General features: G+C 43.2%; 1 protein-coding gene across 1 annotated transcript in view; it reads left to right on the top strand.

The window, feature by feature from the left end:
- The first annotated feature begins 5,408 nt into the window (after positions 1-5,408).
- The window catches only part of LOC125460066 (lysosomal protective protein), a 41,196-nt gene continuing 19,278 nt past the window's right edge, over positions 5,409-27,326 (top strand). Inside the window, exons 1-4 of the mRNA XM_048547157.2 lie at positions 5,409-6,091; positions 23,841-23,952; positions 25,725-25,862; positions 26,901-27,059. Of these exons, the coding sequence (XP_048403114.1) occupies positions 5,937-6,091; positions 23,841-23,952; positions 25,725-25,862; positions 26,901-27,059 (564 nt within the window). The 5' untranslated portion in view covers positions 5,409-5,936. The remainder of the gene's footprint in view (positions 6,092-23,840; positions 23,953-25,724; positions 25,863-26,900; positions 27,060-27,326) is intronic.

The raw sequence follows: 27,326 nt of genomic DNA, 5'->3' as shown, positions 1-27,326 counted from the left end.
AGGAATGGACAGTTAAATATTGTGGCTGTTGCAAAAGAGTTTGTAGATAGCATTAACATTGATAATTGAATGACTGACTTTTGAGATTCTGCTTTGTTCAAACTGTTGGAAGTTCCTTTGTCTAGATTCCTTTACTTAATGGTTTGCAGCACTAGGAATGAGAAGCTGTTTCTTTACCTCAGAGATAGTCTTTCAATTGTTATGATGATGCATCAGAATGCCAAAGTGTTTATAAATATTTTTACTTCTAATTGAATTGTCATTTTTAGAAAGAGGACTGCTACAAAAGTCTAATTTAAATTCAGTGAATATCTGGCACAGTCTTGTGTAATACCCATAGAAGTGTAATACCCATCCACTATAGTCACAGCACACTAATGCTCAAACCCAGGATGGCACATGCAAAAGCAGTCAGTGCCACAAGTCCACTCCAGTACATTTAAAACTAGCTGTTGACTTCCTGTCCTTGTGTGTTCTTCAGAGGGAAAAGTCAAAAAATGTTTCTGCAGTCGCTGTTGAGCAGGGTGTAATCAGCACCTCATTATCCTTGCAATCACAGGAGTTCACAATGCAGTTTATTTGAAATTTTGCTGACAATTTACATATGCAGTATTCATGGGCATTACACATGAACCTTAATAGATTGTCACTGAATTTAAATCCGCAAGAGTTGGGGTAGGCATTTTTAGCATCATGCCATTATTGACTCATATGATCCTGCTGTTGAAGACTGGGCCCACAATGTGGAAAGAATGTATCAGAGATACTGCAGATGCTGGAGAATCTGAGGTAACAAAGTGTGGAGCTGGATGAACACAGCAGGATTTAGTTAAGGGATATTATGATCCCAAGCCTCCTCTAATTCTGAGGAACCATCAGATTAGGTGACTTGGCCATGCTAAATTGTCCATTGTGTCCAGGGATATGTAGGTTAGGTGGGTTAGCATGGGAAATGCAGGGTTACAGGGATCAGGTAGAGAGGTGTTTCTGGGTGGAATACTCTTCAGAGAGTTGGTGTGCACTTGTTGGGCCAAATGGCCCATTTCCACATTGTCGGTTTGCAATGGATCAGTTTTACTCAGCAATTGGAGAACCAAGGGAATCCACATAAGGATTTTTGACTAGGTTAAATGACAAGCAAACATTAACTGATTTTTCTTCAGATGTTGTCAGTCTTGCTGAGCTTTTCCAGAAACTTCTGTTTTTGTTGCAGAGGCATTCACTTTGGTTTAATCCTTAATGAGATGCTGAGAGACTGTTTGGTGGGATTAATGATGTAATTATGCAAAAGCACCTACTAACTGAAGCCCAACTGGACTTCAAACAGGCACGACAACTGTTTTTGTCATTGAATAGTGTGGCAAGTAACGCATTTGAGTTACAGGATATTCTGATGTAAGTGGACACCCTTGCTAGTCAATCTGAACTTGGGGAACACCACTTGAGTGAAGGCATTTACACAGCCTTACTCAGGACATATCCTGAAATCAACGGTCTCTAAGTCAGCCCACAGTCAAAATAAAGCTAAGCCTCTGCCAAACGGTTAAAATTTTCTTCAGGATCTGGGCCAGCAAACTGTTGTAGTTGCTGCTGGTATGTGTACTCGAGACAGCAAAAAGATCCCAGTAGCCCCAAGTTCAGTAAGAGAACTCATAGGATGGTATCCAGGAGAGTGCATACCCTGAAAAGTCCACCTCTATCTGGTTTGGAACGGTTAAATTGCTTGGCAACATCTAAGACAGAACCAATCAAAATAAACATCTGGTTAAATGGTCACCAGGCTCTAATGATGGTTGATACCAGTGCAGCCATTTCATTGATCACAGAACGAAATTCACGCTGGACTCCACCCTTTAAGTCTGTGTAAATTCGCAGCTAGACTGAGAACCTATAACAGGGAACCTTTGCACATTAAGACTACAACTTCAGTTCCAATCTATTATGCAAAGCAGCTGGTTCAATTACCACTGACTGTAGTACAGTAAAAGGCTAACCCATCTATCCTGCACATCCTGGTTAATTTCCCTTGGCCAATCCACCTACCCTGAACATCTTTCAACTGTGGGAGAAAACCTGAGCACCTGGCAGAACCCACACAGACACAGAAAGAGCGTGCAAACCCCACGCAGTCACCCAAGGCTAAAATCTGACCTAGATAATAAAATGTGAGGCTGGATGAACACAGCAGGCCAAGCAGCATCTCAGGAGCACAAAAGCTGACGTTTCGGGCCTAGACCCTTCATCAGAGAGGGGGATGGGGGGAGGGAACTGGAATAAATAGGGAGAGAGGGGGAGGCGGACCGAAGATGGAGAGTAAAGAAGATAGGTGGAGAGGGTGTAGGTGGGGAGGTAGGGAGGGGATAGGTCAGTCCAGGGAAGACGGACAGGTCAAGGAGGTGGGATGAGGTTAGTAGGTAGCTGGGGGTGCGGCTTGGGGTGGGAGGAAGGGATGGGTGAGAGGAAGAACCGGTTAGGGAGGCAGAGACAGGTTGGACTGGTTTTGGGATGCAGTGGGTGGGGGGGAAGAGCTGGGCTGGTTGTGTGGTGCAGTGGGGGGAGGGGATGAACTGGGCTGGTTTAGGGATGCAGTGGGGGAAGGGGAGATTTTGAAACTGGTGAAGTCCACATTGATACCATATGGCTGCAGGGTTCCCAGGCGGAATATGAGTTGCTGTTCCTGCAACCTTCGGGTGGCATCATTGTGGCAGTGCAGGAGGCCCATGATGGACATGTCATCAAGAGAATGGGAGGGGGAGTGGAAATGGTTTGCGACTGGGAGGTGCAGTTGTTTGTTACGAACTGAGCGGAGGTGTTCTGCAAAGCGGTCCCCAAGCCTCCGCTTGGTTTCCCCAATGTAGAGGAAGCCGCACCGGGTACAGTGGATGCAGTATACCACATTGGCAGATGTGCAGGTGAACCTCTGCTTAATGTGGAATGTCATCTTGGGGCCTGGGATGGGGGTGAGGGAGGAGGTGTGGGGACAAGTGTAGCATTTCCTGCGGTTGCAGGGGAAGGTGCCGGGTATGGTGGGGTTGGAGGGCAGTGTGGAGCGAACAAGGGAGTCACGGAGAGAGTGGTCTCTCCGGAAAGCAGACAGGGGAGGGGATGGAAAAATGTCTTGGGTGGTGGGGTCGGATTGTAAATGGCGGAAGTGTCGGAGGATAATGCGTTGTATCCGGAGGTTGGTAGGGTGGTGTGTGAGAACGAGGGGGATCCTCTTGGGGCGGTTGTGGCGGGGGCGGGGTGTGAGGGATGTGTCGCGGGAGATGCGGGAGACGCGGTCAAGGGCGTTCTCAATCACCGTGGGGGGAAAGTTGCGGTCCTTAAAGAAGTTGGACATCTGGGATGTGCGGGAGTGGAATGTCTTATCGTGGGAGCAGATGCGGCGGAGGCGGAGGAATTGGGAATAGGGGATGGAATTTTTGCAGGAGGGTGGGTGGGAGGAGGTGTATGTCCGTGGGGTGGGGAGTTTCTATCTCCTTCCCAAAATCCACAAACCTGCCTGCCCCGGTCGACCCATCGTCTCAGCCTGCTCCTGCCCCACCGAACTCATCTCCACCTATCTGGACTCCATTTTCGCCCCTTTGGTCCAGGAACTCCCCACCTATGTCCGTGACACCACCCACGCCCTCCACCTCCTCCAGGACTTCCAATTCCCTGGCCCCCAACACCTCATATTCACCATGGACGTCCAGTCCCTGTACACCTGCATTCCGCATGGAGGTGGCCTCAAGGCCCTCCGCTTCTTCCTGTCCCGCAGGCCCGACCAGGCCCCCTCCACCGACACTCTCATCCGCCTAGCGGAACTCGTCCTCACACTCAACAACTTCTCTTTTGACTCGTCCCACTTCCTACAGACTAAGGGGGTGGCCATGGGCACCCGCATGGGCCCCAGCTATGCCTGCCTCTTTGTAGGTTACGTGGAACAGTCCATCTTCCGCACCTACACAGGCCCCAAACCCCACCTCTTCCTCCGGTACATTGATGACTGTATCGGCGCCGCCTCTTGCTCCCCAGAGGAGCTCGAACAGTTCATCCACTTCACCAACACCTTCCACCCCAACCTTCAGTTCACCTGGGCCATCTCCAGCACATCCCTCACCTTCCTGGACCTCTCGGTCTCCATCTCAGGCAACCAGCTTGTAACTGATGTCCATTTCAAGCCCACCGACTCCCACAGCTACCTAGAATACACCTCCTCCCACCCACCCTCCTGCAAAAATTCCATCCCCTATTCCCAATTCCTCCGCCTCCGCCGCATCTGCTCCCACGATAAGACATTCCACTCCCGCACATCCCAGATGTCCAACTTCTTTAAGGACCGCAACTTTCCCCCCACGGTGATTGAGAACGCCCTTGACCGCGTCTCCCGCATCTCCCGCGACACATCCCTCACACCCCGCCCCCGCCACAACCGCCCCAAGAGGATCCCCCTCGTTCTCACACACCACCCTACCAACCTCCGGATACAACGCATTATCCTCCGACACTTCCGCCATTTACAATCCGACCCCACCACCCAAGACATTTTTCCATCCCCTCCCCTGTCTGCTTTCCGGAGAGACCACTCTCTCCGTGACTCCCTTGTTCGCTCCACACTGCCCTCCAACCCCACCATACCCGGCACCTTCCCCTGCAACCGCAGGAAATGCTACACTTGTCCCCACACCTCCTCCCTCACCCCCATCCCAGGCCCCAAGATGACATTCCACATTAAGCAGAGGTTCACCTGCACATCTGCCAATGTGGTATACTGCATCCACTGTACCCGGTGCGGCTTCCTCTACATTGGGGAAACCAAGCGGAGGCTTGGGGACCGCTTTGCAGAACACCTCCGCTCAGTTCGTAACAAACAACTGCACCTCCCAGTCGCAAACCATTTCCACTCCCCCTCCCATTCTCTTGATGACATGTCCATCATGGGCCTCCTGCACTGCCACAATGATGCCACCCGAAGGTTGCAGGAACAGCAACTCATATTCCGCCTGGGAACCCTGCAGCCATATGGTATCAATGTGGACTTCACCAGTTTCAAAATCTCCCCTTCCCCCACTGCATCCCTAAACCAGCCCAGTTCATCCCCTCCCCCCACTGCACCACACAACCAGCCCAGCTCTTCCCCCCCACCCACTGCATCCCAAAACCAGTCCAACCTGTCTCTGCCTCCCTAACCGGTTCTTCCTCTCACCCATCCCTTCCTCCCACCCCAAGCCGCACCCCCAGCTACCTACTAACCTCATCCCACCTCCTTGACCTGTCCGTCTTCCCTGGACTGACCTATCCCCTCCCTACCTCCCCACCTACACCCTCTCCACCTATCTTCTTTACTCTCCATCTTCGGTCCGCCTCCCCCTCTCTCCCTATTTATTCCAGTTCCCTCCCCCCATCCCCCTCTCTGATGAAGGGTCTAGGCCCGAAACGTCAGCTTTTGTGCTCCTGAGATGCTGCTTGGCCTGCTGTGTTCATCCAGCCTCACATTTTATTATCTTGGAATCTCCAGCATCTGCAGTTCCCATTATCTCTAAAATCTGACCTATCCGGCTTTCTTTGTACTCCCCCTCCACCATACCAGGTTTTTCACTCTTCCGATCAGCTTTCTCTCATTCTCTTCCGCCCAGTTTTCTCTATCTCTTTTCTACCCCGGTCTGGAGGCCGAGTGTCTGCTTATCTATCTCTTTCTCTCTCACTCGTCTAGGGTGTCACGCTGTCTGTCTGTGTGTGTGTGTATCTCTCTCTATTCCAGGGCGTCTCTGTGATCTCGGTTTCCGACTCCTCAATGGCTTAGGGTTGCTGAATGTTATGCGCCGCCTCCGTTTTCGTGAATGTCTTATTTACTACCGATCATGTGATCATTTTAATCTGAGCCGGTCATATGAGGAGCCCCCAGAGTTTAGCTGTGCATTCCTGTAGTATTCTCCCAGCGTTCGGTAAAAATAATGAGGTGGTGTCTGCTGTTGCTATGTGTCCGTAGCTGTTTCGGCTATTACTCCCCAGATGAAGTCCTGGACTTGCCTGGTCTGAGCACCCGTTTAAACTTTAGGCAATGGTCCGGTTACCTTCAGGCGTCTCCAGGCAAACATCTACACTACTGGTAAGTCAATGTGGCTTCACAGGAGCTGAAATGCTGTAGTATCGCGAGGCAGTGCCGGTTTCTGTCAGCCCCGCTCTTCTGAACTTAGCCAGTAAAATTCACAATTTGGATACTCGCTCAAGTGGGAAGAATAGGCGAGTGTGACCGCGAGTGAGTGTGAACTCGGGCAGTCATCGGAGCACATAAATCTCTCAAAAGCTGAAATCCTTAAACTGGACCATGCTTCCTTACCCCTGCGCACCCAACACGTGCCTATACACTCTCTCATACATGCAGTCCAGTCCCTTAAGTGGCCTAACGTTCGGTTCTGTGTGCTAGAAAGGTTCCAGAATCAGCAGTTATCCAAATGAGGAAGTTGGATGGACGTTTGAGGAGAGTTTAGCTTTAGGTGTTGCTATTGTGTGATTTAGTGTCGTTCGAAAGCAAGGACTTCTCGCCTAACGGTGTCTTTAAAGGAGCAACCTTTCTTCACTAGAAACACAAGTTTTTGTGTCGTTCCGCTGGAATTTTGGCCGTAATCGTGTTCTGCGCAAGTTATGTAATTGCTTCCGGAGTTGGCTATTAAATGAGAACGATAGGGTTTGCCTGTCAATTTTGTCTTCTTTCATTTTAAGATGATGCCTCATCTATCTGATTTTCAGTCTGGGGAGTGAGAGAGACTTGTTTGAACAAGTCGGATTCTCATCTCGCGTTCTCTCCAAACTTTCTCTGTCGGTTTTGTCCTGTTGAAATGACAGATTCTGTAATGGTTAGTTGTAGGCCATCTTGGGAATGCAGATTAGTTCAGAAGAGTCCTGCTCCCAGCCTTGCCGTGATGTTAGGCTCGTGTTTTTCCAGATGCTCTGTTCCTGAATCACTAGATGGGAATGTGTGTGATGGTTATACTGTGCTCTTCCAATGATCCAGATGCATATGCCAACCGAGAGTGATTCAACCTTATTGAAGGTGGGGAAAGCGGCAGATAATGTGTGCGTGCTTTTGGCGGCCTCTTTAATTAGATCTGGTTCGACAAGAGGGAGTTGGGGAGCAAAAATCTATCCTACGAACATGAAAAAGGGAGTAGTCCATTCAACCTGGCCAGGTGTTTATCGCTATGCAGTCAAATGATGAAATTCGTGATTGACAAGCGAATCAAGAGGTGATGGAGGGAAAGCGGAGTTGAGGTTACAGTTAGATTAGCCCTGAACGTGGAATGTGACTGCTCTGAATCTCGACATTATATTCCTGTCTCGAATACATGTCCCTTAATATGCCAGTTCAACGAAAATCCTTCGATATCACATTGTGACATTTTCAGTTGATTCCTTGCATCAACTGATTTTTGCTTTGGTGGGCTACTCCTCTTGTGTGGAGAAATGCTTCCTGATAGCACCCGTGAACTTCTTAGCTCTCAGGTTAGTGAGAGGTCGTCGCTCTGTGTCAGGAGACCCCCACAATAAGAAACAATTTCCTCAATCTACATGCTAGAAATGTTTTCAACATTATAAACATATTCAACTAATTAACGCCTTATACCAAAAGTTGTAACTTCTCAAAATTGGAATTTAATGTTTTTGTGTGGAATGATGCATTGCTAGAGAGAATACAGCTTAGCCATGGCATTCTAGCAATAGTGACCACGTGGTGCAAGCTTGAAGGACCAAGGTGGCCTTTCCCTGCTTATCTTTTTTGTGTTGTGGTTTCTGAGTAGCAAGCCAAATCATTGGGGAAGGTGGAGAAAGACTAATGAAATTAAATGTGAGAATTTCACAAGGATGCTTTCTGAATTGCACACTTGGTGACCATCCTTTCATCTTGGACAGTCACTGACATGGGATATTTGACCATGAAGTTACAGCTGAATCTGATCCTGCCCTATTCCAGGCAGTACGAGTGCTGTGATTACTAACCATGTGATTAGTGCTGGTAATATAGATTTACAGTGGGTAATCATTTTTACAATATCTCTTACAAACAGAGAAAAATGGTAAGTCTTTTACCCTCTTGACCCTGATCCACTATTTAGTAAGATCTTGGCTGATCTTTGCCCAATATCCCTTCATATCTTTGGATAACCATAATCTATAAGTCATAAATTTAAAATGAACAGACAGCCTAGTGTTTTTTGTGGAAGAAAGTTCCAGACTTCTCCTTTTTGTGTTGCTGCTGAGGCACAACAAAACTTTTTAAAAGTTGATATGAATAGCACAGGATTGGAACTGCTTTGGGAAACTGAACCTTGGATGGTTTTAAAGAGTTCAGTAAGTGGGATAATAACACGCAGAAGCAGAAATTGCTGGAGAATCTCAGCAGGTCTGGCAGCATATGTGGATTTAAAAAAAAGTTGAAGTTTCCAGTCCTGACCGCCTTCAGAAAAGGCTGCACAAAACTACCAATTTAATCTTTATCTTGTGTAAACCAGCAACCCTGAAAATGAGATTATGATATGAAATAACTGACTTTGGCAGATTGCAAAAACTGATTGCAGCACCAACTGGACACGTGTTTTGTAACTTCTCTTTTGACTTGGCCCAATCTTAGGCAATGCACCCCAGTCTTAGATTCCCCAGCCAGGGGAAATAGCCATTAATACCTTGAAAACGTTGATCAAATCAATGCTAACCTTCTCTATTCCAGGCAATTCAACTTTAGTTTGTAGATCATAATACAGAGAAGCAAAAAGCAGTTCATTCAGCCCATCAAGCCTGATCCATTATTCCAATGAATTTGTGGTTAATCTGATAATCCTCAACTCCATTTTCCTGCCTTGTCCCACAAACCTTGTATCACTTGCTGATTGAAAATCTGTAACCCTCACCCTTATACTTAATGGCATAGCCTCCGCAGCCATCTGTAGTAAAGAATTCTACAGATTCTGTTCCTTGTGAGGGAAGAAATTGGATCATTCCCCCCCCCCCAGCCCTCATAATTTAACCTCTCCATTGACATTTTTCCATGCATACTGGTGTTACAAATCAACTAATTTTTTTAAATTCCAAACATTAAGAAATAATCTGAAACCATATCGCACTTTGACGGCCTCAGCACATCCCAAAACACTTCATAAACAGTTAAGTAATTTTTCAGTGAGAACATAATGTTTTCCAAATAGTAGGCAGGTTCCAGGGCCATTCCTTTGATCTGATGAAAAGCCACAAATAACTGTTATTTCTGCTTCTGAGTATTTTTGTTTTTATTTCTAGAATCTTTAGTATTTTGCTTCATGAAGTCACCATTTAGTACATCATTTTAGTCACCATTGTAGTACAGGAAAAGTGGCAGACAATTTTCACATGGCGAGGTGATTGTGCAAACAGATTATTTGTTCACTGTCAATTGAGGGAAGACTGAAACGAGGAGGAATTTCTTCACTGAGGGATGAGAGTTATTGGAATTCCTTGCCATGAAGAGCCATGGGGACAGAGTCCTCCTGAGGGGCCAAACAGCTTATTCCTGTTTCTATTTCCTATGCTTAGGAAGCACTTCTACACTGAAAGATTGGTAGATGTTTGGAATGCCCTTTCACAAACAACAGCAGATGCAGAATTAATTATTGATTTAAAAACCTGAGATAGATAAAGTTTTATTACAGGTATTAGGGATATGGGCCAAAGATATATGGTGTTAGGCCACAGGTCAGCTGTGATCTCAATGTCTGGGGAACAGATTTGAGGAGCTGAATGGCCAACTCCTCTTCTATGTTTTTAATCTGAATGTTGGGTGATTTTAGCAAAAGTGAAGAAGGTGGGATAATTAACTACATACTACTACTAATTTAGTCCTTGTCTTATGTAAACCAGACACCCGAAAGATAAATTTGTTGAGTAAAACAACCGATTTTAGCAGATTGGCAAAGTTGATTGTCCAGCCGGTGCTGCGTCAGGGAGTCTGAGTCATACAGCATGGAAACAGACCATTTGGTCCAACTCGTCCATGCTGACCATAATCTCAAGCTGACCTAGTCCCATTTTCCAGCATTTGGCCCAAATCCCTCCTAAACCCTTCCTATTCACGTAACCATCCAGATGCCTTTTAAATGTTGTAATTGTACCAGCCTCCACCACTTCCTCTGATGGCTCATTCCATAAATGCACCACCTTCTGCATGAAAAAGCAACCCCTCAGGTCCCTTCTAAATCTTTTCCTTCTCACCTTAAACCTATGCCCTCTAGTTTTGGATTTACCTGTCCTAGGAAAAAGACCTCGGCTATTACCCATCCATGCCCCTCATGATTTTATAAACCTCAATAATGTCACCCCTCGGCTCCAACATTCCAAGGAAAAATACCCCAGTCTATTCAGCTTCTCCCTATAGCTTAAGCCCTCCAACCCTGGCAAATCCTTGTAAATCTTTTCTACATCCTCACAAGTTTAACAACATCCTTCCTATAGCAGGAAGACTAGAATTATACTCAGTTATTGCAAAAGTGGCCTCATCAACGTTCTGTACAGCCACACCTGACATCCCAACTCCGAAACTTAATGTCAGCAGCTGGAATGATAGATGGATAACAATTGACCCTTGTGTTGTTGTCTAGGGTAAATTAGCCAAAGTCCCTTGTTCCTCACCTCCATAGGAAGCTCCTGAGGCCAATTCAACAAATTCAGGACTGATCTATGCCTTAATTGTGTTTTACACATTGTTCCATGTCTGTTCACAAGTGTCTGTGTAGTGCTGAAGAAAATAAATCAACTAAAATTTGCAGGTATTAACAGCTGTTTTTGTCTTTAAGAAACTGAGAAATTGCAACAAAAACAAACCATTTGTACTACTCAGTCCCTGTTTCTTATCTTTTGTAGTTTTGTAATCCCACATCCCTTTGTTGTTCCTTGCTTCTTTAGCTATCTGGCCTTTTTTTAGATGATGCTACAGCCTTCCTTTATCATTGACAGTCCAGAATAGCACAGTGAGTTGTAACTACTTGGTGACCCTGCTAGAGCAATGATGTGGTCCCAGTGAACATTGTCATTTCTTTTAATCATAATGCAGTCTCTTTCCATTCCTCAAATTCAAGAGTTGACACCTCGATTTTGAAATGTGTCCTCTGGGGAGGGGAAGAGCAGATGAGATTCTGATGTGAAACCTGAGAATTTAAGTGGCAGAGCTGAAAGATCTTCAGGCACAGCCCACGAACAGCAGGGAGAGACTGAGCAGACTAGTCTCCTGTTTGCTCCGTGAGCTCAGGTTCCAGTCCCATGGGATCAGTTTGCAAAACTGGCAATCCTCAAACTTCAAGTGGTGTGGATTCTGAAAGTCAGTCCAGTCAGATACCGTCATTAGTGAGTCACAGACAGCTCAACCAAATTACTTTGAGTAGAACGCCTAGCATACTGAAGGCAACTTCCTTACTTGTAAAGCCTTACATGATCCATTACATGCAAGTTTTAAATAAGTGTTTGTGAGCCATTTTGTAATTTTGGCTTGTGTGGTGCTGGTTAAAAAGGTGTGCTAAGTAAGTGAAACTTTAAAGTTTAAGTTTCATTTGCTGCTAGATTTCATACACAATAGTGATGGTTCTTCAAGAGACCTTAATTAGCTCAAAACCACTTCACAATATTTAAGGTTGTGAAAGATATTATATCAATGCAAGTAATTTATGAAAATTATTCATGGCTTTGAGCATCACTGGTAAGGCTTACATTTACTGTCTCTGAAGTTGCTGGTGAGCCACCTTCCTGAACCACTCTAGTCCACATAATGAAGACACTCCCAAAGTGCTGTAGTTAGTTCCACAATATTGACCCAGATCTGTGGGACGTCAGGATGGTGAATGACTTCAGACAGAATTTGCAGGTGCTGGTGTTTCCATACAGTTGCTGCCATTGCTCTTCTAGGTGGTGGAGAACCAGATACTGGGAACAGCACCATCTTTAAGTACCCCTCAGTCATTCACCATCCAGATTTGGAAATATTTGGTTATTCCTTCAGAGCAGCTGTGTCAAGACCCTGGAACTCCTTTCCTAATAGCATTGTGGATCTACTCACAGAAAATCAACTGAAGTGGTTGAAAAGCCTCCTCACCACCTGTTGTCAGGGGAGTTGAGAATGTACACTATATAGTTTCCAAGCCAGCAATGCCTGTGTCCCATGAATGATTTAGAAAAGGTGTGTCCTGAGTTAACTCACTCGGAGATAGTAAGAACTGCTGCTGCTAGTCAGGCAGAATACAGCAGGCTAGGCAGCATTCGAGGAGCAGGAAAGTTGGTATTTTGGGTTGGGACCCTTCTTCAGAAAATAACGGCCCCAAAATGTCAACTTGCCTACTCCCCTGATGCTGCCTGGCCAACTGTGCTCCGCCAGCTCTACGCTGTATTGTCCTGAGACAAACGCTCGTGTGTCTATTTGGACCTAAGATTGTAATTGAGCCTGGAGCCTGTCAGAGTACAAACTAATTAAACATCTGTTATTGCTGACTATGTACTGCTTGATAACATAGTCAATGTCTTTTTTCATCACTTTGCTGTTTAAATTGATGGCATTGTAATTGGCAGATTGGATTTGTCCTGCTTCTTGTGAAGGATTACCTGGTAACTTTCTGATGGGTTTGAATCACCAGTATAGATGTGGCTTGACAACTCAAGTATGCCCTTCTGTCTGCAGATCCATGAACAGTTGTCTAACTCATGACTATTAATATCTACCGACAAAAATACCAATACACTTTTAAAAATGGCTGGAGCGTAGGGGCTTGGGATGCAAATGCTCCACTTGCCAATAAAGGGAATGATGAACAGTTAGTTAGTGACAACAAGTGAAAGCATGTAAAAATGCAACAACAAAAGCAAATGGGTCAGATACAAAGCATAGCAAAGGGAACAAAAAGAAAATCTACTTTTTACATCTTACTTTGAGGAAAGAGAGTAATCAGAAACAGTAAGAGACCCTTTTAAATCTGACTTTGCTGATTGCTCCAACAAAAAAGAGGACATGATGAACATGCTGTGAAGTGACTTTGTTTATAGTTAAGGAAGAGTCCAGTATGCCCAGAAACCACGGACACACTTACTGAATCACAGATACCCCTCCCTAATTAGCCTTAATAAAATAATTATAATGAAGAAGAGCACAGATCCTGCTTGGGGCAAATTTTCTAACTGTTTCTTGATCCAAGAAGCATACTTACAGATAACAAAATTGTCAGTCATTCCACTATTTTAAGGAAGGAGAGGGGGAGAGACAGACAGACAAGAAAACCAAGGGATTATAAACCAGTCAATGTAACTACTAAGCTTATCATGTAAGGATAGGGTGATTAAATAATTTGAAAAGTTTCAGTCGATCAGTGACAGCCAACATTGTGAGAGGGGGGTCATGCCTGATGAATCTGAATTTTGTGAAGAGTCGAATAAAGTGGAAGATGTATTTATGGATGTTATTTCTTATGAGCTTCCAGAATACTTTTGATAAAGTATCTCATAAAAGGCTGTTAGTTAAAGTTGAAACTCTTGAAATTTTGAAATGAATTATTGACCTGTTCAGAGAATTGGCTGAGTAGCAGGCATCTGACAATAGGGATGATAGACAGGTACAATAATTGAAGTCCCAAAATCCTGAAGCCTTAGCTATCCTCTGGATTTATTAATAATTTAGCTGACAGAGAGGGAGACTCGTCCAAATTTGCTGATAACAGCAGGTTTGTACTGGTAAATGGAAGTGTAATGGTACCAAGAAATTATTAGGTTCAGGGCATGAGTCAAACTGTGGCAAATGGATTTCATCCACTTTGGGTTGAAAAAGGTTATAACAGGCAAATTCTCAAATGGCTTTAAGGGAGAACAGCACAGGTGCAAGGAGACTTGATGGTCCAGTTATGTAGATCATTCAAATGTAATGAATTGGCACAGAAAAGCGTCAATGAGTCCAGGAGAACTGGTCCACATCTCAAATATGAGGGTTGTTCAAGTAAAGGGAAATGTATAAATCTAAAAAGAGAAATTAAAATTATATGTGGCAAAGGGTGATGCAGCGTTTAATAGGAAGAAACATTTTAAGGTTTAGTGCACCAATGCACCAGCTACATAAAAGTAGCAAAAGGAAATGTTCAAGCAACTATAAAACTTAAAAGTACTTTATCTGAGTGCAGTAGCAATTGTGGGAAGGTTAATGGTACAAATTGAGATAAGTAGGTTTGATCCATTAGCCATGGTAAAGATATAGTTGCATGGTCAGGAAAATTGGAAATTAAATTTCCAATGTGCTTTTATGTCTTGAAAAGACAGACAATATCATCATGGAACAGGGAGGGCAGCCCTGAAAACTCGGGATGATACAGGTATCGTAGAGAAGAAAGATCCAAGTGTAGTGAAGACTCGGAAGAGTAGAGATGAAAAGTAACAAGGTCAAAAAACATTGGGAGGAGAATGTCTGTCTGCCTAACAGTAGTTATACTGTTGGGCAAAGAATTAAGTGAAAAATCATAATGCTTTGTAACAAAGCCATATCATGAGGGATGGAAATCTTCATGAATTGTACAAGTCAAATTGACAGAAGTATTTTGGAAGATACCTTTGCGGGCTGCATGCAAAAATGCTGTGCCAGGGAACAGGCAATTTCAGATTTTCCTTTGTGTAAGAAGACCAGATTGATTCGTAATATCATTACGTGATGTCTGGTGATTCCTTGTCATGTGGCAATGAGCCCGTCCCTGAGGCAGTCAATAATTACCAAAATTCTTGGATAAAGCTGCAGGCCTTCAAAGCAGCACCACCTCTGGTGCATGTGTGTGCAGATTTCAGGCCCATAAAGTCCAATGTTAATTTGAAAATTTGTTTTGTTTTCTGTCAGTTGATGTAATTTTGGAGAATAACGCTTGCATATATTTTACCTCCTTACTTGACAACTCACCAGTGTTCAAATTAATTGCTATTCATGTCTAAGCTTAGCTAGGATTGTTGGTTTACTCATCAACTGTGACAAGCATCACTGCTGAGCTGCACAAGCATAGTATTTACATGACAATTGGGAATAAAACTTTTCCCTGAGCACAGTCTCCATCGAAGTCAGATTTAGTACCCAGCTGACATCAGTTAATTCAGCACTCACCAGGCATGGAAGCTAGGGACTTTCCAGTCCAGTGTTTTATTGCCACATCATATCAGGCTCTCAGGAATTGGAGTAGCTAAGTATTTTTTTAAGTGCTTGTAACTGAGGATTAATTTCCAGCACAGATTACAACTGCACACGAGTTGAAACTGAAACTTGAATTGGCTTTTCAGCTGTTCTTGATTCTTTACCTAGGAGTGGTTCCCTTTTGCTTGCTTTGTATACACTACCTCACTCATTCTTGCACTCTTCCTTATTCTGTCACTCAATCTCCCCTTCCTAAATGTTCTGCTTTTCCTTCTATGTCACACTCTGTGTCACTTTCTGTCTTAAATGGCTTACTCTGTATCCTCAGACTGTCACCCCTGGTTCTGGACTCCCCGGTCTTCAGCAACATGCATCCTGTGTTTACTCTGTCTAGTCTTACTCGAATTTTATAGGCTTTTGTGAGAGAATCCCCTCGTTCTTCTAAAATCCATCAAATGTAGTCCTAATCAATCCAGTCCACCTTCATTGGTCAATCCTGCCATCCTAGGAATGAGTCTGGTAAAAGGAGTTTCTTGCGCTCCCACCATAGCCAAAACATCCATCCTCCATTAAGGAGATCAGAACTAAACACAGTATTCTAAGTGTGATCTCACTAAGGCCCTATAAAATTACAGCAATTCCTACTCCTGTAGTTGAAACTTCTCACTCTAAAGACCAACATGCCGTTTGCCTTCTTCACCACCTGCTACACCTACGTGTTTGCTTTCAGCAACTAGTATAAAAGGACACCTAGGTCTCACTGCACATCCCCTTTTCCCAATCTGTGACCATTCAGACAATCCATGTTCCTGTCTTCAATACCACATTTATCCACATTTGTATTTCATCAGCCACGTATTTTCTGACTCGCTCAACTTGTTCAAATTACACTGAAGTATCTCTGCATCCTTCTCCTAACATACCCACTCACCAAGCTCTGTCTTGTCTGCAAACTTGAAGATATTACTTATCTGGGGTTCCAAGCACTGATTGGGGATAGTATGCTTGGTTTTCTGTTTGGGAAATCATGCCTCATTATTTTGATTGAGTTTTTTGAAAAATAATGAAGAGCAATTGAATGTAATCTATGTGGACTTCAGTAAAGCATTCGATAAGGTTCCTCACGGTAGAGTGGCTAGCAAGGTTAGATCACATGGAATACAAGGACAACTAACCATTTGGATACAGAACTGGCTCAAAGATAGAAGACAGAGGGTGTTGGTGGAGGGTTGCTTTTCAGACTGGAGGCCTGTGATAATGGGTCCACTGCTTTTTGTCAGTTATATAAATGATTTGGATGTGAATATGGGAGGTTTGGTTAGTAAGTTTGCAGATGACACTAAAATTAGAGGTGTAGTGGACAGCCAAGAAAGTTACCTCAGTACAACAGGATCTTGATTTCATGGGCCAAGGAGTAGCAGATGGAGTTTAATTTAGATAAATGTGAGGTACTACATTTTGGAAAGGCAAATCAGGGCAGGACTTATACATTTAATGGTAAGGTCCTGGGGAATTTAGCTGAACAAAGAGACCTTGGAGTGCAGGTTCATAGTTCCTTGAAAGCAGGTAGATTGGATGATAGTGAAGGAGGTGTTTGGTACACTTGCCTTTGGTCGGTACATTAAGAATAGGAGTTGGGAGGTCATGTTGATGCTGTACAGGACATTGGTTCAGCCACTTTTAAAGTATTATGTGCAATTTTGGTCTACCTCCTACAGAAAGGTTGTTATGAAATTTAAAAAAGGGTTCAGAAAAATATTGCCAGGGTTGGAAGGCTTGAGCTATAGGGAGAGGCTGAACAGACTGGGGCTACTTTCCCTGGAGTATCAGAGGCTGAGGGGGTGACCTTATAGAAGTCTATAAAATCATAAGGAGCATAGATAGGGTCAATAGGTAAGGTCTTTTCCCTGCAGTGAGGGAGTCCAAAACAAGAGGACATGATTTTAAGGTGAGAGGGGAAAGACTTAAAAGAGACCTGAGGTGCAATTTTTTCATGCAGAGGGTGGTGCACGTATGGAATGAGCTGCCAGAGGAAGTGGTGGAGGCTGGTACAATAAAGGCATTTGGATGGTTATATGAATAGGAAGGGTTTAGGAGATGTGGGCCAAATGCTGGCAAATGTGCAAAACATTACACAGGTTATCTGGTTGGCAATGACAAGTTAGACAGAAGGGTCAGCTTCTGTGCTGTGTATCTCTGACTCTATGACACTGATCTCTGTGGTGCCCTACTAATTACTGCCTGCCATTTAGAAAATGATCTATTCGTTTCTACTCTTTGCTTCCATCTGCCAATCAGTTCTCTATATGTGTCAGTACATTACCCCCAAACCCAGACACTTTAATTTTACATTCTAAGCTATATTGTGAGACCTTATCAAATGTCTTCTGGAAGTCCAAAATAAACCACATCGACTGCAGCACCTCCCACCCCCCCCCCCCCCCCCAATCAACTGTACTAGTCACGTCCTTTCAAAATTCCAATAGATTTGGTAAGCATGATTTCCCTTTTGGAAATCCATATTGACACTGTCTAATCCCTCAGATGGGAAGGAGGAAGTGGAGAATGCAGAGAAAATAATTTGTCCTCTAATGATCATGAGTATAGAGGCCTATTTAACATGTGTAATAGTGGGAATCTTCCTTCATTTTGGCTCTAAGTTGAAAATTTGACCTAACAGCATATGAAACCAGTTCCCTCTAAACACAGTATTAGAACCCTCACTGAATTTTCAATATTTTTACTGTTCTTCTGTCAACGCAGAATTGAGCTGGAAATGGCTGGTGGACTGTGGGACAACTTGCAGTAAAGGAAAAGGACTAACTAAACAACCCTTACTCCTTTGTGAGACCAGGCTTGGAGGCTAATTACAGAGATAATGGGGACTGCAGATGCTGGAGAATCCAAGATAACAAAGTGTGGAGCTGGATGAACACAGCAGGTCGAGCAGCATCTCAGGAGCACAAAAGCTGACATTTTGGGCCTAGACTCTCTCTGATGAAGGGTCCAGGCCCAAAACGTCAGTTTTTGTGCTCCTGAGAGGCTAGTTACAGACTGAATTTTGGTTTAAATGGCTTTAATAGGCTCAATGACTCCCTGGAAGAGCACTGTGTTCAAACAGAAGAGGTTGGCCTTTATATAGTCAGTACCTGAGAATTGGTTCTGGAAAAGATCCTATGTTCTTCAAGCAGATGATAGTTGATGAATAGTAACTCACTCTTGAGGCCTCAATCAGGCTGTCAGGGCAGAACCAGAACGAAAGTTGATTTTTGAACTTTATTTTTGGAGAAATGGTTCTCAGCTGCCGTTCAGACAGCATGAAAATCTGAAAGCTCCCAGCCTGATCTGCTACACCAGCTTCTGGAATTCCAAAGAGCAGACGCTGAGATAGAAGTTTTGCTGCCTTTGCCTGGGTGAACTGAGAATATGACCTTGATTGACATTTCTGAAAAAACCATTGAGGAGTCCATATTGATGCATATGAAACAATGCATCATGGAAACTGTTTCAGTAATCTGCCAGTTTTGTTATATTCTTTTATTTATCCCTTAACTGTGTTTGTTTGTTTGTCTGTCTTTTGTGTGAATGGCAGCTGGAAACAAATGTTTCAGATTTAAAGGACAGATATTAATTAGCTTATTGTATTGTTTAATTTTATGTCTGATAAAGTTATGTGTATTTACTAAATTGTTTATAATATAAAACTGGCGTTTGGACATTAATTATTCACAAAGTCTACAACTGGTTATTCAAAAATATGGTTTTGGACCATTGGGAGTCTTTGGTTTAATCTTACTTTTATTGTGAATACAGAGGTAGAAAGGTTGTCTGTTTCCATGTTGTAGCTTCAAGCTCATTACAATTGCCTTGTCTATCTTTCTCAATCAGACTTGAATGAAGGGTCTAGGCCCAAAACGTCAGCTTTTGTGCTCCTGAGATGCTGCTTGGCCTGCTGTGTTCAGCCAGCTCCACACTTTGTTATCTTGGATTCTCCAGCATCTGCAGTTCCCATTATCATTGAGTTTCTAAACTGTTCCTTTTTCATTTATTCTGACTGTGTGAACCTCAGTTCTTTCTGACTGGACCCTGTATTTGCAGTGCTTCAGAAACCATTAGTTAGACACTATTTCCTCAACAGGAGCCTCCCATGCAGCACTGTAACTAGATTTCCACGTGGGTATGATGGATGTGTGAACATTTAAACTGTGTCTTGGTGAAATATGAGGTTCAAATTGATCCTACAAATTCAGTTGTATTTGGAGTGAATGCCAGAGCGAGACTGCTTCCTCTTTGCTGGGAATGATTTGAGGTATTATGTTACGTGTCTCGGTATTGCTATGGACTAATGTTATTACAGAATTAGGTCAAAACCCAATTACACAAGAAAGAAAAGTATCAAGATTTTCAAACTGTATTTGCCTTTGGGTCAGTAGTTTAGCTGGCAAGGCTAGCATTTATAACTTATCCCTGACTTCCTTGAAAAGATGGTGCATGGCTGCCCCTTCTTGCTGCGGTCCATGATGAGATGAGGATGGGAAATTCAGAATTTTGACCCAAGTACAATGAAGAAACCATTACTGTAATGGTGCAGGTAAGATTTACTAGGATGTTGCCTGGGCTGGAGAGTTTCAGTTATGAAGAGAGACCGGACGCACTGAGGGTTGTTTTCCTTAGTGTAGAAAAGACTAAAGGGGCCATCACAAATGTATTAAATTTATGAGGGGCACAGATATAATAGATATGAAGTCTATCCTTCCTCAAAATTGTGCACAGCACCCCAGCGATTGGGGGCGTAGAGTCAAGTAAGGGGCAGGAGATTTAGAGGGGAAGTGAGGAATAATATTTTCATCTTTTAGGTGGTAGGTAGCTGGAATTTACTCCCTGTAAGGGTGGGAGAGGCGGGAAACTTCATAACATTTCAGAAGTATTTAGATATGCATTTGTGATGCCAGAGCAGACGAGACAAGGGTCAAGTGTTAGAAAATGTGATTAGAATAGTTCAATGCTTGTTTTGACTGGTACAGATTTAATGGGCAATAGGGCCTTTTTCTATGCTGTAGACTTCTATTACTCAAGTTCCGTGTCCAGTTAATGTGGAATCTGGAGGTCTGAGAATTGCTGTTCTTGCTTCTCTCCAGCAGTACAGAGGATTACTTGATTTGCTGTGGTGCACCATATAGATGCTGCAGCCAAAGTGTGATCATGGAGTTGGATAGGGAGCCTTGTGTTTCTCTCGGTAAAATATGATAACCTTGTGCTTGCATCAGAGCTTTATGCAATAGCATTGAGGTGGCTATAGATTGACCAGTGGAATTTTGTTTGTGCCATGGACGGTCTGCATCAAAGTACACTGTAGTGGGTCATAAGAACAACTTGACCTGCTATTAAAATCACTGTGACTGTGGTCAGAAGATAGCATATATCATGTGAACTATTGTATCTGAGTGTTTGCCAACAACAATGACAAGTTTTTTACTAGTCAGTAATTTGGCCCCAGTTATAACCTCAGGGAAGTGAGTAAATAGATGTAGGAAAAGCTTTTATTCTTCTGTTGAACCCGCTATACCGTGATCATACCTTTAAACTTGATTTTCTTACCCAGTAAACCTTTTCCTGAGACCAAATATTGGTCTATTCCAATTTTCAATGTAGTGGATGCTGGAGCATTCATAACTCTGGGGTAGCCAGTTGCTAAGATTCACAAGTCTTTGAGTGAAGAAATTTATCCTCATCTGCCTTAAATGAACTCCCATTTATCCTGATGTGGTGACCCTTTGTTTCTGTTGGTTGAGGAATCTAGAACAATCTCTCAGTACCCACCCTGTCTAGTCTCATCAGAATCTGAAATGTTTCAATGAAATCCCCTCTCTCTTTATCTCCAGGGAATATGGATTCCATTTACTCAGCTTCCGATCACAGGACTACCTTGTCATCTCAGGAACCGATTTTAGTGAACCTTCACCATGCTGCCTGAAGTACAAGTCTATCCTTTCTCAAAATTGTGCACAGTGCTCCATGTATGGTCTCACACTGACCCACTTCAATTGTTGCAAGACTTGATCCTTGAGCATCAATTCTCTTGCAATTAAGGCTTTTTTTTTACATTCATAGGATTTGGGTATTGTCCATCTCCAAGTGCCCTTGAAAAGGTGTTGATGAGTTGCGTCCTGAAGCACTGAAGTCCATTTAGTGTAGGTATATCCACATTGCTGTTGTGGAAGGAGTTCCTTGATTATGAAATATATTTCCAAGTCAGCTTTATGTACGTTTTGGAGGGAACTTGCAGGCGTAGTGTTCCCATATACCTGCTGTCCTTGTCCTTTTGTAGATGGTAATGGTTGTAGGTTTTGAAAATGCTGTCTAAGAAGCCTTGGTAAATTTCTGCAGTGCATCATGTAGGTAGTACATACTGCTGCTACGGAGTTTTAGTGGTTGTGGTACCAATCGAGCAGGAGTAGATGTGGTACCAATCGAGCAGGCTCCTTTTGCCCTATGTGGTGCCAAGCTTCTTGAGTGTTTTTGGATCTGCACTCATCCAGGCAAGTGGGGAGAATTTATAAAAGCTCACAAAAGCATGAGGAGTATAGATAATGTGAATAGCCAAGGTCTTTTTCCCACGGTGGGGGAGACCAAAACTAGAGGCTTTGGTTTAAGGTAAGAAGGGATTTTTTTTTTAAAGGAACCTGAAGGGGCAATATTTTCATGTAGCAGGGATGCTTGTATGGAACAAGTAGCCAGAGGAAGTGGTAGTGTGGGGACAATTACAGCGTCCAAAAGACATTTGGACAGGTATGTGAATTGGAAAGGTTTAAAGGCATATGGACCAAACGTAGGGAAATGGGACTAGTTAAGAATGGGATGTCAAAGGGTCTGTTTCCATGCTGTATGTCTTTATGACTGAGTATTCCATCACACTTCTTGACTTTTGTGCCTTGTAGATGGTAAACGGGCTTTGAAGAGTTAGGAGACGAGTTACTCATTACAAGATTCCTACCTTCTGACCTGTTGTAAACATAATACTTAAATTGTTAGTTCAGTTCAGTTTCCGGTCAACGGTAACCCCTAAAATGTTGAGAGTTGGGGATTCAGGAATGGTAATGCCATTGAATGCCAAGAGATGATGTTTCAATTCTGTGGGAACTGTCATTTGCCTGGTATTTGTTTGGTGCAGATTTCACTTGTCACATATCCAGCCAAAGTCTGGATATTGTCCAGTTCTTGCTGCATTTGAAAATGGACTGCTTTGGTATGTGAAAGTGGTGCTGAACATTGTGCCATCGTTAATAAACATACCTGCTTCTGATCTTATGATGTTAGAGTGCTGACTGATTTTTCTTGTTTATTTTTATTTTATGCCTTTTTATCAACTATGGTTTGGAGCTGTGAATAGAAACCACAAGCTAAAGATGACTTCTGGACTGTGGGTAACTGCTTGTGTTAAAAGGGAAACAGATCAAACAAACTTTTGTTTATTTGTGAGGCCAGGCCTGGAAATTAATTGAAGGTCATTGTTTGACCTGTAGACAGTTTGTCACTGGGGAAGAGCATTATGTTTAAACAGACAGCAAAAATTGGCTATTAACGAAGGTCAGAATCTGGGAATGGTTCCAGCAAGTCTGAAAAAGGTCTTGTGCTCAAGCAGGTGGCACATGTTTGGTGGTTACTAGGACCTCATGGAGGAGATGGTTAGTGTGTCAGGGAGTGGTCAGAGTTTGAATTGGGCTTTAGACTGTAATTTCTGTGAACAGGAATCTGGCTGTTGGCGTTATAGCTCCCTGTCTAACCTGCCATGACCAGCTCCTAGTTTTTCAATTTTCTGAGTTATAAGTTTTACTGCTGTTACCTGAGTGAACTGAAAAGGTGATCCTGATCAACATCCTCAGAAAATCAATCAAGGCATCAATTACCTTTGCCTGTGGAACAACACATCATGAAAATCACTTCAATAGTTTGGCCAGTTTTTGTTATTTTTGTTTATCCCTTGACTGAGTCTGTCTGTATTTTGCATGAATGAGGCTGAAAACCAAGATTTCTGGGTTTATAGCATAGGCCAATTAGATTACTTTACTTAATTTACCTCTGCTAATGTTACTATATTGTGAATAAATTGCTAAGTTTTGTTTTTAAATTTTAAGGTACAAACTATCTGGAATTGATTATCTGCAGAGTCTGGAATTGGTTATTCAAGAGTCTGGTTAGGAACTATTGAAGTCAGTTTTGAGTGACTGGTTTAAATTTTCTTGTGCTGTGAATACAGAGGTTGTAAGACTGATTTGATTTGACTTTCTGTCTCTGTGCCATAACAATGGAGGGAAGGTTGTTGATGGAGCAGCTGAAGATGGTTGGGTGCTGGACATGACACTGAGGAACACTCAGCTTGCATTTTTTATGATTAGTAAACTTAATTCTATGGAGGAAAATTCTACAAATATTGGAAATCTGACAAAAGAAAAATGCTGAAAATACTCTGCAGGTCTGGCCACATCTGTGGAGAGCAGAACAATGTTACGATTTCAGGTCAAATTAACTCCTCTTCTGAAAAACACTCTCTCATTCGACTGAGAGCATTAACTCAGTTTTCCTGTTCACAAATGCTATCAGATCAGTTGGATACATTGCAATAATATCACTGGGAAGAAGTGAAACCCCAGTGAGGGATGTCACCAGATTTCACCAGAATGTAGTGTTTTGTGTCTTGCAGGTTTGTGACGTCTCAGCGAAACCCAGTCAAAGACCCTGTGGTCCTCTGGCTGAACGGTGGGCCTGGGTGTAGTTCCTTAGATGGATTCCTCTCTGAAAATGGCCCTCTGCATGTAAGTATTCCCTTTATCGAAGGGTGATGATTGAGATTCACTGCTCGCTAATTTCTGGCACATTAACAGTGTTGGCTTTAACCTCACTTGGACTGGTGAGAAAGGAACAGCTAGAGTCCCTGGTTCTGTCCTGACGCGGTGCCCACCTACCAACCTCGGGTGGTATCTGATTGGAAACCTAGGCTGCCCCTCTCCCTTTCACCTCCCTGGATACGAATTAGGAATGAAAGTGCAATCCTCTGGTTGGTCTAGCTCACTGCCATCCAGGATTGTACATTGTACGAAAGTCAGATTAGTTCGTAGGGTTAAAGAGATTAACGAGTATGTGATGAAAGTGGGAGAGGGTACTGAGGTGGATGATCAGACATGATCATATTGAATGACAGAGCAGGCTTGAAGGGCTGAATGGCCTACTGCTCCTGTTTTGTGTGCTTTATTTATACTCATCCATGGGGAAAAGTGGGAATAGTATTTTGACATGAAATGTGAGACTGTGTACAGAGTGAACAGGATAGGGAGGGGGCCACAGAGCTGCTGAAAATTCCTTCCGGCCTTTCTAGGAAGGGAATAGAGCTGAAATCTAGGCTCAGCAAAAGCTATCAGCTACAGTAACCAACAACAAGGCGCCTCTCAGTTTTGCACCAAGAAAATGATCTTTTATTGGTCAGTGAACAGTTTCAACCACAACTAAAGCAATGGCAAAGTGGGGTGAACCGGAGTTAATGCAAAATGCTGAGGGTCTTCCTGGTGTGTGGAGCCTAGAGTTTGGTGAGAGTGGATGTGGAGATTATTCAGCAGTGTGGGCTTTGGGAGCCCAGGCTGTCAATTGTATTCAGTTGAGGTTCATAATACAATAACATAAATTGTTGGTAAAACAGCAGATCTGACAGCATCTGTGGAAAGAAAGCAGAATTAACACTTCAGGTCCAGTGACCCTTCTTCTGAACTGCTTTCTCTCTCCAGATGCTGCTCGAACCTACTGTGTTTTTCCAGCAACGACTGTTTTTATTTCTGATTTTTGAGCATCTGTAGGTTTTTGTTTTGAGGTTCAACGAGTGGAAAATATTGGTCGGATGGGCATTTGAACACGCATAAAAAGACACTTGCTAACAGAGGCATGGAATCTGAAGAGATATCTGTAATATTTCACACTGAATAAATCTACTGTAAGGAAAGACAGACAGGTTCTGGATTCTTGCTTCATCAGTTCTGGTTCCCCACAAGAGGAAAGATGTTCTGAAACTTGAAAAGGTTCAGAAAAGATTTACAAGGATATTGCCAGGGTTGGAGGGTTTGAGCTCTGGGGGAGGCTGACTAGACTGTGGCTATTTTCCCTGGAGTGTCAGAGGCTGAGGGGCATGGATAGGATCAATAGACAAGATAAATTTTCCTAGGGTAATGGAGTCCAAAACTAGAGGGCATAGGTTTAAAGTGAGAGGAGAAAGATTTAAAAGGGACCTAAGGGGCAACTTTTTTACACAGAGGATGGTGACTATGTGGAATGAGCTGCCAGTGGAGGCTGATACAGTTACAAGGTTTAAAAGACATCTGGATGTCTATATGAATAGAAAAGGTTTAGAGGGATATAGGCCAAGTGCTGGCAAATGGGTCTAGATCCATTTAGGATATCTGGTTGGCAATTTGCACCGAAGGGTCTGATTCTGTCCTGTACATCTCAAACACTCTGACTAACTGGTCATTAAGAAGATAATATGCATAGGGCAGTTGGTAACTGTGGATTCAGGTCACTGACTCCCGTGTGTTACTTTCAGGTGAATGATGATGGCAATACACTCTACATCAACAAGTACAGTTGGAATAAAGTGGCCAATGTTCTGTACCTGGAGTCCCCAGTTGGAGTTGGTTTCTCCTACTCGGATGATCAAAACTACGCCACTGATGATGATGAGGTATTGTGGCCAATTTGCTGCCTCCATTAGGCCCTGCTAGATGGTGCCAGGTGTTTACTGGGGGCTGGGAATCCCTGTGGCACTCTATCAAGATCCATTATTACAATGAAACTGCTGCCTTTGTAACCACACTTTGCTTTGTTAATACCAGTATTCAAAACTCTGCCCTCCATCCCTAAAACATTGACCCCTACTCTATGCCTTATTGCTTTTTGTGTTCTGAAGAAAGGTCACTGGATTCAAAATATTAACTGTATACTGTATTCTGTCTTCACAGATGCTGCCAGATCTGCTGAGTTTCTCCATAAATTTCTGTTTCTTTTAATTTGGTTTTCCAATCACTAGTTTGTAATAAATCAGACAGGTTTCTGACACTGGGAACATTCAAAATCCTGCGAGTCTGATATTTTCAGTTTGTGGTATTCTGTGGCTGAGGACAGTTTAATTGCAGGATCAAAGATAAAAACTTGTGTATTTCAATAGCACTTTTCATAACTTTAAGACATCCCAAAGTGCTTCAGAATCAAACAAGGAGTTTAAAGTATTGCCATTCTTGTAATGTTGGAAATATGGCAACAAATTTAGGCAAAGGAAGATCCTATAAAAACCAGATAATCTTTGTTGTAATGTTGATTGAGGAATAAATTTGAACCAGCATGCCTCCGATTAACATCGCCCTGATCTTTGAGATATTGCCATGGATGTTTTACATACATTTGAAAGACAGATGGGGTCTTGAATTAACAGCAGATCTGAAGACAACACTGCTGACAGTGCAGCATTCCCTCAGTGTTGATGCCAGGGGTATCTACCTGGTTTGCTCATTAAAGTCTTGAACCCACATCTTCCAAATTGGAAGCAAAAGGCCTTAGCAGAATATCTTGGGACATGTATGCAGTCAACCTCGAAGTTTTAAGGGCAACTAACAGCCCTGATCGCAGCATAGTCAATGGCCAGAGTGCACGAATTCACCATGGGGTCCTCACCTGTGGAAAACACAGCACTAACCCCGAACTTGTATTCTTTCCACTTTGCTAGGTTGCAGAAAACAACTATCTGGCCCTGAAGGATTTCTTCAGCAAGTTCCCCAACTTCACAAGCAATGATTTCTATATCTTCGGTGAAAGTTATGGGGGTGTCTATACACCGACTCTGAGTCTGAAAATTGCTGATGGCCCAGCTAAGATTAACCTCAAGGTAATGCAATTCCTTCTGCTATAAACTTGGATCTGCCTCTAGATGTCATTGTTGGATGGAGTGTCTCCATTGTAATCAGGAACACTAATCCTGTCCCCATACTCTGAACATGAGACTGAAGCATTAAATAAAGGGGCGTTGATGTGAGAGAATAAAAAGCCTGCATTTTGTATTTTGTCACTACATCTCAGAGAGCCTCTTGGCCACTGTAACCAATATTTATAATGTAGGATACACAGCAGCCAGTTTATGCTTAGGGAGCCATCA

Source organism: Stegostoma tigrinum, chromosome 16, assembly GCF_030684315.1.
Source record: "Stegostoma tigrinum isolate sSteTig4 chromosome 16, sSteTig4.hap1, whole genome shotgun sequence".
NCBI lineage: Eukaryota > Metazoa > Chordata > Chondrichthyes > Orectolobiformes > Stegostomatidae > Stegostoma > Stegostoma tigrinum.
Note: the sequence above shows the minus strand (reverse complement) of the source record. Positions and strands in the feature narration are given on the sequence as shown.